The sequence below is a fragment of the Cynocephalus volans genome, chromosome 11 (genome assembly GCF_027409185.1).
Source record: "Cynocephalus volans isolate mCynVol1 chromosome 11, mCynVol1.pri, whole genome shotgun sequence".
Taxonomy (NCBI): Eukaryota; Metazoa; Chordata; class Mammalia; order Dermoptera; family Cynocephalidae; genus Cynocephalus; species Cynocephalus volans.
The window spans coordinates 63439009-63455788 of record NC_084470.1 but is presented as its reverse complement, the minus strand read 5'-3'; the positions used below and the strand labels follow the sequence as shown (position 1 = coordinate 63455788).

General features: G+C 46.0%; 1 protein-coding gene across 3 annotated transcripts in view; it reads right to left on the bottom strand.

Moving 5' to 3' along the window:
- CACNA1D (calcium voltage-gated channel subunit alpha1 D) overlaps positions 1-16780 on the bottom strand; it is a 300823-nt gene that overhangs the window by 12304 nt on the left and 271739 nt on the right. For all 3 annotated transcript variants that reach the window (XM_063113920.1, XM_063113921.1, XM_063113919.1), the window contains 2 exons: positions 16632-16733; positions 11710-11840 (listed from right to left, as the gene is read on the bottom strand). In XM_063113920.1, coding sequence (XP_062969990.1) covers positions 11710-11840; positions 16632-16733 — 233 coding nt within the window. The remainder of the gene's footprint in view (positions 1-11709; positions 11841-16631; positions 16734-16780) is intronic.

Here is a 16780-nt window from a genome sequence, read left to right as displayed (position 1 = left end):
GCTCAAAACTGGCCCTCTGCAGACATCAGTGATGGTGATGTTAACTTATAATGTAAAGTTGCACAGGAACTTCACAAGAGGCCCTTATCAAAACAGCCTCATCCATAAAAGCACCCAGCCTATAAGATGGTTCCGTTACAAATGCCACATCAGGTTGGGTTTGATTTAAACCATTCTGTGAATAGTAAGCAGCTGGTCTTTCCATTTCGTGAACTGCGAGGGTAAAGGAAATACCAGGAATCAAGGTTTTAAGGTGGCTAGCGAGGAATGCTGTGGTCCTGCAGGGAAAAGACAGACATGTCCCACGGTCAAACCCAGAACAGTTCTTGGTGTGGTCAGTGAGGCTGCTTCTCGCTTTCCTGTCCTTCTCACCACAGGCACAAGCCAACACATGCATGCACGCATGCACACACACACACTTTCCCTCTCTCAGGATTCCTGTGTCCAGCACAACTGGGCCTGGGGAATCATGTGGCTCTGAGGCAGACCCACTTGCCATTCTCATGGAAACATCGAGAAGGCAACTCTAACGTTATGTTGGTAAAAGCTCTTACACAGCACGGCTGCAGGCATATGAAGAAAGATCCTACTCAGCGTGTTAAACAGCCTTCAATTCATTCATTCAGAGTTTTCTGGGACACAGTTATCAAGGAGTGGTAAGCCAGGCAAGGGTTTCATTGCCTGATTTTGGATCAACTGGGAAAAAAAGGTCTGTTGCATATCTGAAGCTCTCGAACAAGAAGAGACAAAGTTTGAGACACCTGCTGCTGTCTCCACAAAATAAAGATAGGTCGCAGTGCACTAACGCCAACACCCCCAAGTAAATTATGTACATTAACCCATGTTACAAGGCAGTGGGGGCCAGGAGCGCTCCCGAGTTCAAACAACAGATGACCCTATTTACGGTCATTCAACTGATCGGACTAGGTCTGATTAAAAGAAATAGAAAACTATTTATTTGGATAATTTTTAACATCATCCTCTGTTGACAGGTTGACATTTCACCAAAATACATATATAACATAATTGCATAATAAAAACAAAAACTGTCTCCAGAACATTTTCAATGATACACAAGATTAGGATTCAGTTGACAGGATAGTGCAGTGAACAGACACAGGACAGAGAATTTCTATGCAACATAAATCATGGAGAAGGTTGAGAGGTGGCCCAAAATGCCACTTCCGAAGACAAATAATGACAACATATTTATTAAAGAGACATTGAAGAGGAGAAAGAGCATCACTCATCCCAGACATAAAAGCAGAAGTTTAGAAGTCATGGTTATATTTTGTTTGCTCCACGCAGGAAAAAGCACACCCTTGAGAATCAGGGACTGACTTTACTCTTTCACATGTGATCTGGGGAAGAAGGGTCAGAGGGAGGGTGTCCCCTAGGTCTGGGAGTGAGGGAAATAGATGTTCCCGCAAACTCGAACTGAAACAAAGCTTAAGCACAGCACCCTGAATTTATTACATATCACAAAACATGATAATGAAAATTTCCTAGCACACATATCAAGCTAAAAGTTAGCTTAGGCTGCTCCAAAAATTCCATAGGCACAAGTTCCAACTCCAAAAAATGCAGAAAACTATCTTAAACTCTTGAAAAAATTACTTTTTTCCTACAGCCCTTAAAAAAATGAACATTTTTTTCTTGAAAGAGACACTTGACAATCAGTAAAATGATCTGTTCTTTCATATTTCATATCTGTGTCTACCTCTGTCAGCAAAATACTATTTGAATTTGAAATGTGGTCATTAGCATTTAAACAAACATAATTAAAGCCATATAAAATCATTCCATTAACATCACAGTAGAATTATGGTTTTGAATAAACAGAATTGCTATAAGATATAAAGATTATTGACTTGTTTTGAGATGTCCAATCCTATAAAATATGAAACAGAATCAAGCCTACTTCCTGGTTGATTTTAAAATGCTAGATGTTATCATAAAGATTTTTTAAAAGAGAAATGTTGGCACTTTGCCTGTAGACTGCTGCTTTAAATTTTAGACACCATTTAAATTAGAATTTTATAGATATTTACTCTATTGAATAAGTCACCAAAACAACTATAAAATCTCTCTAAATATTTCTCAAGTAATAGCATAAACTCATGATACTCTGACATCAAATATGAACATTCATTTACCTTCCTTTCTCTTGCCCTCTTTTAGGGTTAAGTTTCCCCTACCTGGAGAGCATTTGGAATGCTCTTGCTGCCTGTCTCCCTAAGCTAGCTCCATCAGCCACACCAGCCATCTGCAGCTCTCACAGCACCACAGCAAGCAAGCACCACTGCCCGCAGGCCCACCCCGAACCTACGCTGTAGCAGTGGAGGTAAGAGATGCAAGTCTCCAGGCGGGACTGGGACAGGCCGTTCATCTTCAGGCTGTGAGCACTGGGCTTTCAGACTCCAGCCAAAGAACCCTGCCCCGACAGAGCCCGTTGCCCATCACAGGCAGGCTTCACTCAGCCAAGGCTGGCCCCGCACACAGTTATCTTGCTACTGACAAGTTCTGCTTAACCCTTTAGGAGGATCCCAATTAGAGGGAATAATTTTAGATCCGCTCTGTTAAGAAAAACCTGGAGATTAAATTCTCATAGAATAAACATACTCATCTACAAGCTGTCCTCTGCCTCCTCTGCACACACACCACACACAGGCACACCCCTTATTTTGCACTGCTTTCCTCCAGGGAAAATGTGATGGTGTGGCTTTTGTGCCCATTGTGAACAGTTCTCGTGTCAGATTGAAAGGGTTAGAATCATGGGCACAACACTCCATTAGTCATCCACAGTAATTCCAACCCGCACTGAAAAGTCAACGGTAACATCACCCCCATGAGTTACCCTAAGGTTTGCACTCAGCTGCATAAATCCAGTTTGTTACCATCACTTTGAAAGATAAGGGAAACTTTTCAAAAATCACCTATCTATGACCTTTCCCTGCAAATGCTCTCAGATACTTGTCTGTTTCAGTTCCACCTTGATTCTTGGTTGCAGTTTTAACAGCAGAATCAGAGAAATTCTTATCAGTTTCCTGATAATAGAGAGGGAATTACATAAAATTTAGGCTCAGCAGAAGCTGCAAATCATGACTTCTATTCTGACAGCATTTTTATACTTATTGTGAGCTGACACACTTATATTCTACTAAATCCTAGGAGGAAGGGAGGGCCAACACTATTCCCATTTGGTTAAAGAAGGACCCTTGATCTGTAGGCCTGCTGTTCCATGATGCTGTGCTGGCCTCACCTCTCCCAAACTCTCACCTTGACCACCATCAAGATGAAGTCATAGCATCTACCAGCAGGGAGTGTGGGATTGGAATCCATTCACGCACTTACTCACCTAGAATCATGACTGTGTGGTGTCACTTAATCAAGGTTAACCTTCTTTGGACTAACTTAGCAGAGTTGGCACACATCCTTAGTCTCAGTTGTGCCACTTGGAGGAGCTGAAACTTTTAAAAACACTTTCTATCACTCATTAACTCAGACCATCACTCCTCCAGATCAGGACAGGGAGTAACTTGGCCATGCCACACGACCCTCAGCCTGAACTTAGCTGGACACATGGGGCACAGGCAGCTCTGTGTCTAGGTAAGTGGGTTGGAATTGGGGAGGCAGATAGGAGGGTAGAAGGGTTCCAGTTAGGTGCAGTGCCACTGTGCAGGAGCCTATTTAACAAGGGAGATCATAAAAAGGCTCCAGTACCCTCTGCCTTAAGAGGGATTTTGGATCATTCCCCTAGAGCAGTGGTTCTCAAGGCATGGTCCAGGGACCCTGGGGCATCCCCAGATACCTTCAGGGGTCCATGAGGTCACTGATTTGCATAATAATACTAGGATGTTCATTGCCTTGTATACTCTTTTTCTCCCATGAGAGCACAGTGAGGCTTTCAAAGGCTACGTGAGGTGTGATGATGTCACCACTCTGGTGTCTTTGTGCTTGCATATTCTTGTGTTTTAAAATGTTATGTTTTAATTTCTAATACAGAAAATAATGATATACAAGGGTCCTCGATAATTTTTAAGAGTATAAAAGTGTCCTAAGACCAAAAAGTTTGAGAACTGATGGCTAATCCATGCTCCGACGGGCAACACTACCTTCTCCTCAGGTGTCAGACCTTTCACCCCATCTAGGATTCCTGTGATTCTGATCTTTCTCCACTTTTGGAAGAAGTGTCCTTCATGTGGCTTCTCTGAGCTAGGCTTTGGCACTTCTCAGTAGGCTGTTCTCACTGTGCCTTAGATGGATGTGCCCTCTCATTATTCTTAGGTGTAAGAGGCACCAAAGGCAATGAACTCACCAGGCATCTACCCACCTTGGCACTGTTAATTTGAGCAAGCTCCTTCCTGAATCATGATACATTTGGGCTACTGAGGGATACGGGTGCATATTATTAAATAACATGCTACAATAATTAGGGCCTTTTATTACTACATAATAATATAACTTGCTTTAACTTCTTTTCAGGAGTTCTATCTTCTCAAGGATTTTTGGACATAACAATTACTACTCTCAGAACGGAAACATCTCCCCCTTTCAGAAAATATATAGAATGCAGGACCCAATAATCCTGGGGATTAATTTAAATTTTGATTGAGTATAGTGTGAGTTGTTTAGGAAGAGCCTGATGCCCACACTCACCTCTGCTGCCCTGTGATGGACATTGGCCTGCATCAGATCCTGCATCCAGGAGCTTAAGAGTTTAGCACCATGGATTCTGGTGTTGGGTACCAAGCTGCTGTGTGCATCTAAGACCCTGCATAATAAACTTGAGTAGTCTCTTGCAACTTTCTCTACATTGAAAATTACATTCTTCTGCTAAGGTTTTAAGAAGAATGGCAGATGTGCCTCTGCAGTTTGCCGGTAAACCAAGTTCCCCGAAGCCTTATTTCCCTTCTGATTGCAAGCTGGAGGCAGCCTTCTCAATTTCTGGCTGCCTTTCATAAACTGGCCTTGACTACTGACCACAGCCAATGTGGCTCCTCAGCAGCACAGCCAGGCCCAAGTGGGGCAAGAGTTTCTGCTTTCATTTAAACTGTTCCCTAAGTCCTATCTAGAAAGTTCCCATTTTCCAGTTTCTACTTATTTGGAAGGACTGTGGAGAAATTTGAATTCATTTGAATTGCTTGAAGCTTTTCTGCCAAAGCTTCTGTGTATGGAGTTTTGGATCTAGAAGACAGTCGGTCACACTGGCCCTCTGAGACAGGGGCAACACAGACGGGGGGTGGGCATATTTGCTTCTTCAGCCTTGAATAAACTCCACATGGGGTGGGTCAAAGGCAAACAGAAGGATCGTTTGTCAGGGCGGATCAGTTCCTCCCTGTGCCACAGGGCTGACTAGCTTCCCCTTCAGGGAGGATATATCAAATTCTCAATACATTCTTATAACAACACATCCCAGGCACTACTCAATCAGGGCAGAGTAGCCCTTGGACCAGAGCAGGGTCACAGACGCCCCCTGCTATGCCAGGCATCAGCCCTTTAGTTGCTGGATTGCAGAGGAGTCTGGGAGAGGGGTTGGGCTGCTGTGGGGGGTGAGGAGACTCAAGGTTCCAAGGGTAACAGTGGTTGATACCAGGTAGGTACAGATGGGCTTCCACATCTTCACAAGTGGCCCAGCCATTCTGAAGTATGCTGGCCAGCCTTCAACCCCACCCCCCACCCAGCACACATGGTACTGTGTAAAGCAGCCAAACCTGCTCCTAGGCCCAAGGGACTGTGCTGTCAGAATCACAACACCCACTGCAGGCAGACTTAGTATAGTCTGCGCACGTGGAAGGAGAGTCGGGAGCTGTGGCCATTTCCATAGTAAGGCCAGGAGGTCCACTTAAGTCTAGGCAGGTCAGACCACTTGGTAGGGTGAAGCCCTGCACCCAAAAGGTAGATGTCACAGGCACAAAAGACATCACCGGAAAAGACCTCAAGGCTGGGGGGGCCCTGCCAGTCATGCCTAGGATGGTCTGTAGGAAGTGTGTACTTCCCACTGGCAACACCACTCCCACCCTCTGCCCGGCCTCCAGGACTCCTGCACTTCAGCCAGGAACAGGGCTTCCCCAGAGTCTGCTGGCTCTCTCCACCTCATCCTCCACCCCCCACACACATGTGCACACACACACACAGCCTTCAGTCCACACACCAGGGCAGGTGAAATGAGCTTATGAGCCCTTCTTTTCTCTACGTAATTCAGAGACTTCAATTTTTTAGATTCTTCCCCAAGACTTTTACACTAAGGTTACATATGAATATTGATTTTAAAATCCCAATTGGCCACTTTGGGTGGCTTGGGCTCACCATGAGATGTACACATTCCTGGACCACCATGTGGAATCAGCTGAGAATTTTAGATAGATGCCCTCATCAACCAACTTCTTTGGGCAAAAATCTGCTGTTCTTAAGATGTGAAAATGCAATCTGTAGAGTTATCTCTATTTACATCTTTATGCACTGCCTAGATATCTTTAAAAGGGGAGAATTCTCCTTCTCAATGGATAACGACAGTACAGAACAGAAAAGAGATCAAAGGAAAACAATAATTTCTTAAAGTTCTGGTAGTAAACAGGCATATGATATTATTATTGTTGTAGTCTTAATAATAAGCAATTATACGTTCAGAGTGCTTTACAATCACTTAGCTATTCCTCACAACAGCCCTGTGAGGTAGGTCGACATTATTACCCCCATTTTACAGATGGGGAAACTGAGGCACAGAGAGGTTAAGTGTCTTGCCCAAGGTCATGCAGCAAGAGAATGCTGGAGCTGGGACTACAACCCAAGTCTCCTGACTCCCAGTGTCCTTGACACTAGACCACACTGCTTCCAAAGAGGCATCCCCAGACTGGCTCTGAGCACGAATTAAAGACGGACAATGTTAGATGAGGTTTGGGTGTGGTGGTGTTTCCCGTGGACACGTTAGGATGGAACCTGAGGTGTTGCCTGGATTGGTTTTGGCATGCAGGTGTATGTGTTAGTTTCAATGGGTATATCTGGCTTCCTCCTGGCCTGTCCACTTCTCACTGCATTCTGGACTGGGTCACTGCAGAGAGCAGGGTCGGGTGGTCAGGAGGTCATGACGGACTGGCATAGAAAAGGAACTCTGTCAGCTCAGCGCCAAGGGGCCTGCCAGTCTTTGGGAGTTCAGGCAAACTAGGGATGCAGGACTTTGGAACGGAGTCAGTTGCCCACCTTAGGCAGGTCTGCTTAATCTTTTTAATTTTTTTTTTTTTTTTACTGGCCAGCCAGCATCTGGAAGTTGTGTTCATTTCATTTCTCTGTGGGGTGGCTGTCCCCCTCCTTTTCTCTCTCTCACTCTGTCCCTTTCTCTGAGTCTCTGCTTGGAAGGGAAAACTGTTAAGCCTCATACGTTCCCTTTTATGAAAAAGAGCCACCGTGAGCAGCGTCCGCGACAGGCAGCCCTGGCTCCGCAGATGAGCCACGGTGCCGCTTCCACCTTCTGGAGGAGTGCTTTGCTTGGAAGGGGTCTCCCTGGGGCCTTGGGTTTGCTTTTTCCTGCATTTCTCCCGAAATGCTGTTTCAGTAGAAATAAGCCCACTCGAGACTTTTCCCTTTCAAGGCCTTAGCCACAAACGCCTTCCGACTAACCAGCTTGGTGCCGTAGCTCAGGCAGAAAACTCTAAAGCATCCGTTCAAGCATCTGAAACAAATGAATGAGCCAGTGAAATCTCATCTGTTAGCATCTACTCTCCTCTTAGATTAAAAAAATAAAAAATTTAAAGAGAGCCTCTTTGTGGCTTTAGGTGGAATCATGCTTTTAAAAAGGAAAAAAAAGAATCTTACTACTTTTTTGACTAAGGTGACAGGATAACAGGTATTTGACCCTCCACAGACTAAATCCCTGTGGAGAATCCCATTTTCCTCTGTCTTTATGCCCCAGGCCTCCCTGAGAAAGACATCAGGGTGCATTAGGCACTGAGAGTCAACCGCTTCTTGTACAACACCCACATCTCCCCTTGACCCTGGCCTCACCATCAGGTGGCCAGGGCACAGGATTTTAGATTATTTAACCTCACAACCTAATTCTTTATTGCTAGAAACAAAGGTCTCCTCCTAAAACTCAACTTCCAAACAGGTAAAAAAGCCTATCCCTCTAGAGTTCTCCTGTCATTAATATGGGATAAGTGGAGGACAGAGTGTCTCCCTGGACACCACCAGTGTGCATGTCTTTTGCATAATGGAAATTCCCGGATGTTGAAAGAGAGAAATGAACAAAACTTTTCCTACTTTGGGATCTTTTTCTCATCCACGGGACACTGGACTAATTAGTGTCGGGTACTTGCATAGCAGTCCTCATCTAGAAGGCGTGATGGGACATTCCGCATGCACTGCTACCTGCTGGGAAAGGGACCGAGTTTTCATGGCTGCATGGCTGTGTTTACTGGCCTTTTGTTTACTGGCCCTAGTGGAGACGTGCAGGCCACTCGGATGCAGCAACAACGCATGGAGAGCAAATGCTGAGTCAAACCGAAGTGAGGATGGCAGGAAGGAGGTGGGCGGGAGGAAAGTTTAAAAGGCCTGATGCCGCTTCCCTCTGGTCCCCTCTGGAGGGGGGCTGGAGAGAAGATTGCTTTTAATGATGAAGATGGATGGACGGATGGAAGGTGCACACTCATTCAGACCACAGAGGCCAGAAGACACCAGGAGCCGAGCTCCTCCCCACACATGGATCCAGGAGTCCCTCAAGCCATTCCTCTTCAGTAGAAGGCAACAATGCAGTTGGTCTGAACAGAAGGAGGTCAGATGGAGCCCACAGGGTTCAAAACCATCGTGCGTCCGTGTGCCCTCAAAAACCATTCCCTAGGGTGGGGTCACACAGAAACAGAGCCAGTTCTGAAGGCTGTTCAGAAAGACTGCACTCTACACAGCACCAGCACACACACGCCTACGTCTTCACCTCTGCGCTCACACTGGGACAGCCACGCTCCACTCTCCACCAGCAATCAGTTCCCTGCCATGGGAAGATGCAAGTCACCCCCGCTTCTCAACAGGCCACGCCCACTCTCAGGGCCTTCCCCAAGGACACATGTCCCTATCCTAATTACACGGTTGCACATTTCTCCCACTGCTACTGGGCCCCATTTCCCTAACTGCTACATTGTCACGTAACATTTCATCATGCAGAAAGGAAAGCCTCCTCAAGCTAATTAAATGTAGAGCAACGAATCACATTTAAAGCCATTTCTATAGCGGAGGAAGTCACAGATGTAATTAGAATTATCCTTTAAGGAGACAAAAAATTGTCTATTTTTAATGTTTGTTTCAGAATCAAATGCATTTTCAGAATTTATCTGTCAAGATTATGAACACAACTTAATTTTCTAGGCTGCGTACTCAACATAAATTACAGACATATCCTCAACTCCCAATGGAACCATGTGAAAAAGTGTCAATATCAACTAACGGAATATTTAAATTTCACCAAGGAACTAAAATTCTTTCTATAAGCAATAAAATAAAAAATGTTTAGGAGAAAGAAAACCCTCAACATTATTTTAATACAATGTAACAGTCTTTTCATCCACAACCTATAGATATAGTATTAGCACTATTTGACCCTTCAACGTAAGACTCATAAACCCTGTACATGAAATGTGGTAATTACTCAGCCATATGTTGTTTTTGAATGTTTGAAAACATCAAAACAATATAACCAGCCACCAGAGCAAGTACTGAAGCCACCTAATTGGGAAGTCTTGGGGGTTCAAAAAAGGTGTAAGTGACCCTGCATCCAAGTGGTTGTCATACATGCCTTCCACAGAAAGCAGAAGTGTCTCATATACATACCTGACTTGATGACTGGAGATTATGACATAAGCCATCAATGAAAGAGGGTATTTCTCCTTCTAGAAATGTCATTGTGTTCTGACCTCAACTAGACTCCTAGGACAGGAAGCAGTTCCCTACAAGTATACGGCTCCACAGAACTTGGAAATCTGGCCAGCCTAGACCCCTAAGCAGAGGACTACCTTAGGAAAGAGCCTTCAGAAACATGTTAATCACTCCTTTTCCTTGCACCCAACCTGGCCATGCTGTCCTTGAGAACATATGGACCAGAGACTGTTCAAATATGCAAACACATCTTTTCAGTTTGCTTCGTCTCTCTGAGGCTGGTTATGAACTGCAATCCAGGAGAAGGGATGTCACTTTTGCAAACCAGATCTGCCACAAGTGACAGAGCTTAACTCATAAACCCTACAACCTGAGATGGCAATGAGTTGCATGACTAGCCTGTGATCCCTGAGCTAATTTCAGGATATGTGATCACAGAAAGAAAAATCAGAGCTGTCTTCAGTCAGATTCAGCGGCCACCTGTCCCCCACCCTCATGTGTGCCTCTTCCCCCAGCCCCTGCAGCTGTCCAGGCAGAGCAGAGGTTTCACCGTGAATCAGCATGTCACTGTCATGCAAGGTCATCTACTAACCCACCATATACACAGCACCCCACATCCTCATGCATTCACCATCACAGTCTCTCTCTCAGCAAGATCATAAAGTAAAGGTTACTTCACTTTGGTAGTTACCATTACTTTGATCATGAAACAACACTGGGCATTTTCCCCTAGAAAAAAGTGAAGGACTGTTCCATGTTGAACCCTATCAACACCTACAAGGCCAAGTTTAAGACATGTGGTGATAACAGGGACATAAAAGTAATTTTAGTGTAAACAGATAAAAAGAAAAAAATTATCTTATTCACCATGGACTTAAAACACTGTAGGTAGCAGAGATGACAGGACTTTGAATTAACTTGGACAGTTGTCTCTGACAGCTTGCCAACCTCTGTACTTGCCTTTTCCCGCCTTTTCCCTGTTTCCCACCTTTCCCCATGCCCTGCTGTCTCCATCACCAGCACTCACAAGCCACCCTTCCTAGCCCCTCTTCCTGCAGGTCTCCACTGTGACTTCTCTGCCCCTCTGCATACCTGCTTCCTATCCCAAAGCTTTGGGCTTACCTAGAATTCTACATTCCCCCAGTGCATGGACTCCAATTGACACCAGAAGTTCCTGAAAGCCACATGCACACACTAGGAGCCTGGGGCAGGGCCCGGGCTAGAGGTGGGGTGGGGACCAAAGGCTGGCCTGGAAGTGAGAGCAGCAGGAGCACAGCAGCCTCACGGCCATCAGGAGACAACACAGGGAGAGACAGACATACCACACACACACCCACACATGCACAGGCACACAGTACACAACAGGAGATGATGGATGTTACTGAAATGGACCGAAAACCAACAAGCAGTGGGGTAAGAAACAAACAGAAACAAAACAAAGCACTTGCGTTCAGATGGAAAGCTGTTCATTCACTGGGCAGCCAGAACCCCTGAGCCCAGGGCTATGGGGAAGGTGGGTGCCTGCTTGGAGGACACTGCCTTTGGAGAAGACTGGAAGGGCTGGGGTGCGAGGGCAGTGCTCGCTCCCCTACCGCAACTGTCCCTGGGGCCCTATCACACGGGCCTGTGGTGGCAAGTGCAGGGCACAACGGAGAAGGCAAGGTGGGGGGAGGCACTTACCTTGTGGCCCAGAAATGGCTAGTCCACATTTGGGGGAGTGTGCAGTATCTCAGTTTAAACAAAATCCTGGTGGTACTGCTCAACCATGAAAAGTCAGCTCTCTAGTATTTCAAATAAGCTTGTAAAATCGTTAGTGAAAAGAGAAAACAAAACAAGACGACAATTCACCTGTAGGGCAATTGTGGTGTTCTTCGCAGGGTACTTTCCCACCAGTCCTTGTTCTTTCCGTTTCTTGAATTTCCTAAAGTAGTCCTGTATCAGGAAAGTGGCATAGAACTTCCCCACGGTTACCTCATCATCTAAACGGAGAGACCAGACAGAGCTCTCCCGAATCAGCACATTTGGACCAAAAGCCTAAACACTCGCATCTGGCTGGGGCAGGGGTAGTGGGGAGGTGCAGAAGGCACCAAGCTCTCAGCCTACAACACCGGCGACTCGGTCTAACAAAAAGCAAGGTTTTGCAAAGCAGTTAAGGCTCAAAATTAGAGTCAGTTAAATGAACTGATACTCCAAGTTGCAAAAAATAATATATTTGTCATGAGTTGAATAGAGCAGCATATTAGTAACACTATGAAATGCCATCTTGGTTATTTACTTAAAATAAAAATTACAAAACAGAAACGTTTCACGGGCCATGTTTTCACTCCTGTGCACAGGGATTTGCATGTGTAATTACCGTAAACATCAAGGGCAATTAACCATCCAAATCCCAATGTCTCAAGATAGAGTCCTAGAAAGGTGAACACAAGCTCAGAAGGAGAAGGGTCAGAAAAGTGACTGCAAATCCAGATTTTCATGTGTTCCCCATTCTCTGCCAATAAGCTCCTGATACCATTTCTTGGTTTGTAATTCAGAACTGCTTGTTTTCTGCACTGCAGTGACAGCTCCAACTAACCTCAAAGTTGAGCTGGGCTTATTTCTGCTTATTTCTGTTTAGAAACAACCTCCAACACATAGCGTTAGGGAATCAGAACTCTGCTGACAACTTTAAAGGTGATGCATGAGGCAGAATAGAAGCTCTGGTTGTCTCATGGTAAACCACCTTGCACATATAAATGTGCCCACAGGTCTCCCATGGATGCTTGCCTCCAGATCTTCAGTGTCTTGAGGACTCCTGGGTGGAAAGCTTAAGGCCACCTGGGCAGCCTGCCCCACGTGGCGCCATTGACCACGACTTGCAGAAGCTGGGAGGAGGAACGGCTGCTGGTACTCAGGCTTTAGCACAGTTAACCTTTTAGCCAGGCCACCCATGCAAGAATTGCACAAGCAAGGGGCTCAAGCTCTCCGAGCTTGCGTTCTCATCTGTAAAGTGGGGATAAGTCTTTCAGAGGAGCTGTGAGAATTACATGAGAGGAACAGGTAAATCACTCAGCCCCCTAACTTGGGTCATCCTAAGTGCTGGTGCATGATGCCAACAGAGCACTATGATTTACAACCTGCCGACAGTGGCACCTACTGAAATGGATCCTAAAGCACAATAGGGTGGAGGACACTGGGATCAGCCATATCCACTAATGTACCCTGGGTCAGCCTTCCTTGGCAGAAAGTCACTCAGTGTTACAGTGTGAGAAGGCAGCCTCGAGGTGGTCTGGCCTTGAGAAGTATTAAGTTCCTTGTGAACCCAAGCTGGGCAAGTCCTGGGGTTACATAGGGGGCACCAATGCAAGCCTGAAGCTCTGAACAGCGTGTGAAACACTAAGCACTCTCAGGCTTGTGTACAAGGCCTAATGATGCATGCCCATAGGCAGGACGTGAGCAGAAACCACACAGGTCTCGCTGTCTCACCCCCTGCTTTGCCCTCCAGCCACTCTGTTTTGCCCAGGGTGCATTTAGAATATCAGTGCTAGCTGGCCCCTACAATGGGGCATCTACAGGAGCTGAGCCCCATGTCAGAGGAATTCCACATGGGTCTTATGGCCTCTTCACAACTACTCTGAGGTGGTGGATGTGCTCACCCTGACAGATGAAGGGAAGGTTAAATGACCTGCCCAGCTCAGCTGAGCCAGGATCTGAACCCAGGGCAGTGTGCCTTCTGAGCCTGGGACCTTTCCTCCTTCACACCACCTCCCTAGAGCTGGGCCAGCTCCAGCCACATCGACACCTGCTTCTTTGGAGCTCTCTCTCCCACAGTACAAGTCTATCCTCTTCCTGGGCTGTACACGGGAAGTGGACCAAGCTCAGCCTGCTAGCGCATCCTGGTAACCCAGGGAGATTCTCCATTTGCCATGCCACAGCCACCCTCTGTAGGTCTCCAGGAAAAGTACTGGCTCTACCTGCAGAAAGCCCACCTCATTCTGCACCAGAATGCTTCCAGCAAACATAGGCCTAACCATTTCCTCCCTTCAGCATCCAGAGCAGAGGCAGCCCACTCAGGGCTCTGCAGGGTAGGAGTCAAGGGCCACCCTGGACTTCTCCACTGAGACACTGAGCTAATTGGGAGACTGAGTTCAAGGAAGAGTTCTTAAGAACAAGAGAAGTCAAAGCTACAGAAGGACAGAAAAGGAAGAAAGAGAAGACAGTGAGGCCATCTGGGCTCAGGACTGGAGAGAAAGAGTTGGGGTCAGCTTGGTGTGCTCCACAGGACAAAGGAGCAAAAGAGCCAGGTCAAGGGATGAAGGCCCAAAAGCGAGAAGAGTCTTTGGCAAGGAGAGGACCTGAGCCGAGATTCAGAGATGAGACAGCCCAGCTCATGGGAGCAGTCGAGGCTGTCCCCACAGCCACTGAGTGTGAAGAGGGAAATTCCTGACGTGTATTCCACAGTTCATTCCCGAGCACTGCCTTACTTTCAAGTTCATGATGAGCCAGGTGATGTCTCACATCACACCAGCCAAGCCTCCTAAGACAGGCATCCCACTCTGCTCAGTCACTGGGGTTATGAGGGGCTCCCTAGGCACCCCACATCTGCCAGTCCCAGGCACCCGGGGCAGAGGCTGCCCTTGCTCAGTCTACTGCTCTTTGACCAGATGACAGTGTGGGGGACTCTCAAACCCTCAGCTTCAGGAGCTACCCATCTGTTTGCACAGTGGTGTGTCCAAATATTATCATTTTCCAAGTGTGCCATGATGCGGGAAAGGTTGGAAAGCATTAGTCTACTGGAAGATAAAAGCAAAAAAACAAAGAACCAAATGATGACTACAGATACTAAAACCCTACCCAGCAACTGTTCCAGAGTCTGTGTACAATGCCTAAAAAAGCCACTGCCTTCTGGTCTCCTTCGGTGGCAAGAGTGCTGTGACAGCCCGCCCAGATTAGCACTGCCCTGGCGCATAAACACAATGGCCTGGAGCTTCGGCAGCAGTCAGCGCTCGAAGGCCCTTTTCCTTCTCAGGATTCACAGTGCCTCCAGCTGCCACTGATAAACACTGGTCATCCTAACCCTAATCCATTCTAAGAAATATATAGAAAAAGCCAGGTCCACTTATTGGACCAAGAAAACAGAATATTTAGCCATTATTAGAAGTCTAGTAAAGCTAAAAGTCGATCAGTTTTTCAAAGGAAGGAAGCTGAGATGGTAAGCCAAATTCTGGACTCTTCCTGGTTAAATGAAAAGAAGTGAAGTTTCACAGTAATGCAAATGACACTCTCCAAGTGCACCTCACAACGAGGGGCATTTCTATGGGAATTCGACTGGTTGTAATGAAGGTGGGTTTCAAGAGAGATGGGAGGTGGAGCGAGGGAGGAACGGGTCCTCCGGCTCGGCTTGCTCGAGGACGGTTTACATAGACAGGCACAGCCTGCTATTCTGAAGCATGCATCTGTATTTCAAGAAACATGTAGGGGAATACAGCTGGCAAGAGATAACTCTGATTCCATGCCACCACCCTAAAACAGAATTGCTTCAGAATATTCTGAAAGACTGAGAGTTGAAAGGAATGGAGGCTGCAGAAAAAGCTCAAGCACATTGTTACAACAATTTAAAAAAGCAATTCACGTAAGCCATGCGAGCACTTGGATGTGCAGCTAAAAGGAAAAGAAGGAAAACCAAAGAGTTGTTTTAAACGTGCAGTATCAGTTCTGTGGGGAGCCAGGGCTCTCTTGGGGAGGTGGAGCGGGGGCTGTTTGGTTTTACTTTTATCATTTCTCTCTGGGCCATCTTCCCCAGCTTTGAGCCGGTGGCCGTACCAGCTATGGGTCGCTTCCTTTGGAGACAAGAGCTCACACTGCCTCTCGCTCCATGCTGAGGAACAGAACAGACCAGCAGGCAGCTCTCTCCAACTCCCAGGAGCCTTCTGAGAGGGAGAGGCGCTGGCCACCATCCTGGCCCGGGTTCCAGAGTCAGCTTCTAGACCCGAGCCAGATCAGTCTTGAAAGCTGCAGGGGCAGAGACACCATAAAAGTTCTGTTGGTTGCAAAACACTCCCACTGCTAGTGCCCAGGGTGAGGGATGGCTAAAATGCTGGTGTGGTGGCACTGAGCGAACAGATCCTGCACCTTTAAAACCTGAAAATGAAACAGTCAAAAACCAACCACCTCAACTTCTAAGTCCATGTGTATTCAAACAAAAATCAAAAAACAAATATATATATATAATATAGACGTTATATATATATAAAAACTTGAAAATGTTTAGTCAGTTATTTTGTGATAAATAACAAAAGGAAACAAGCATGCCTGTTAGTTCTGTCTCTACTCTAAATTCTAATTAAAAGGATATTTTTGGTAATGATGGAAGTAAATTCCATCTTGATAAGAACATTTCTATTTTTCGTGAGACGTTTTCAACAATATCTAGAAGGATAATTGGAAACTAATTCTGAATATTTTACTTTGGACCAAAAAAAATAGGCTTTCCATTTTGAGACAGCAATCTTGACCTTTAACATTAATTCTTCCACCAGTAAGAAAACCCCTGCTCCAGCCATGTGGGTTTTGGTTTCCTTCCCACTGAAGCCTCTCCTTTGTCTGAAATGGTCTTCATATTACCCCAAATAATTATACCAAAAGGCCAAAGGGCTTCTCTTTAGCTGTTGGCTGGCCTTAACACTCTGATACCTAAAACACTCTGCAAATACTCCTCAGACTTTCTGGAGATGCTATTACTAAAACCAACGTGTCTGCCAAGAACCACTGAGGAAATAGATTACACTAACCACCAGCTGGAGGGACAACTTGGTCAAGTAGTTTCATGCTGGTTTTCTTCCAGATTTTCTTTATCACAGCTCGAAGTTCTTCATTAGCTTGTTCCAGGTTCCCTGAATCCAAAAAGCAAAAGGGGAAGAACAAGCCTTGTTTCTTGCTG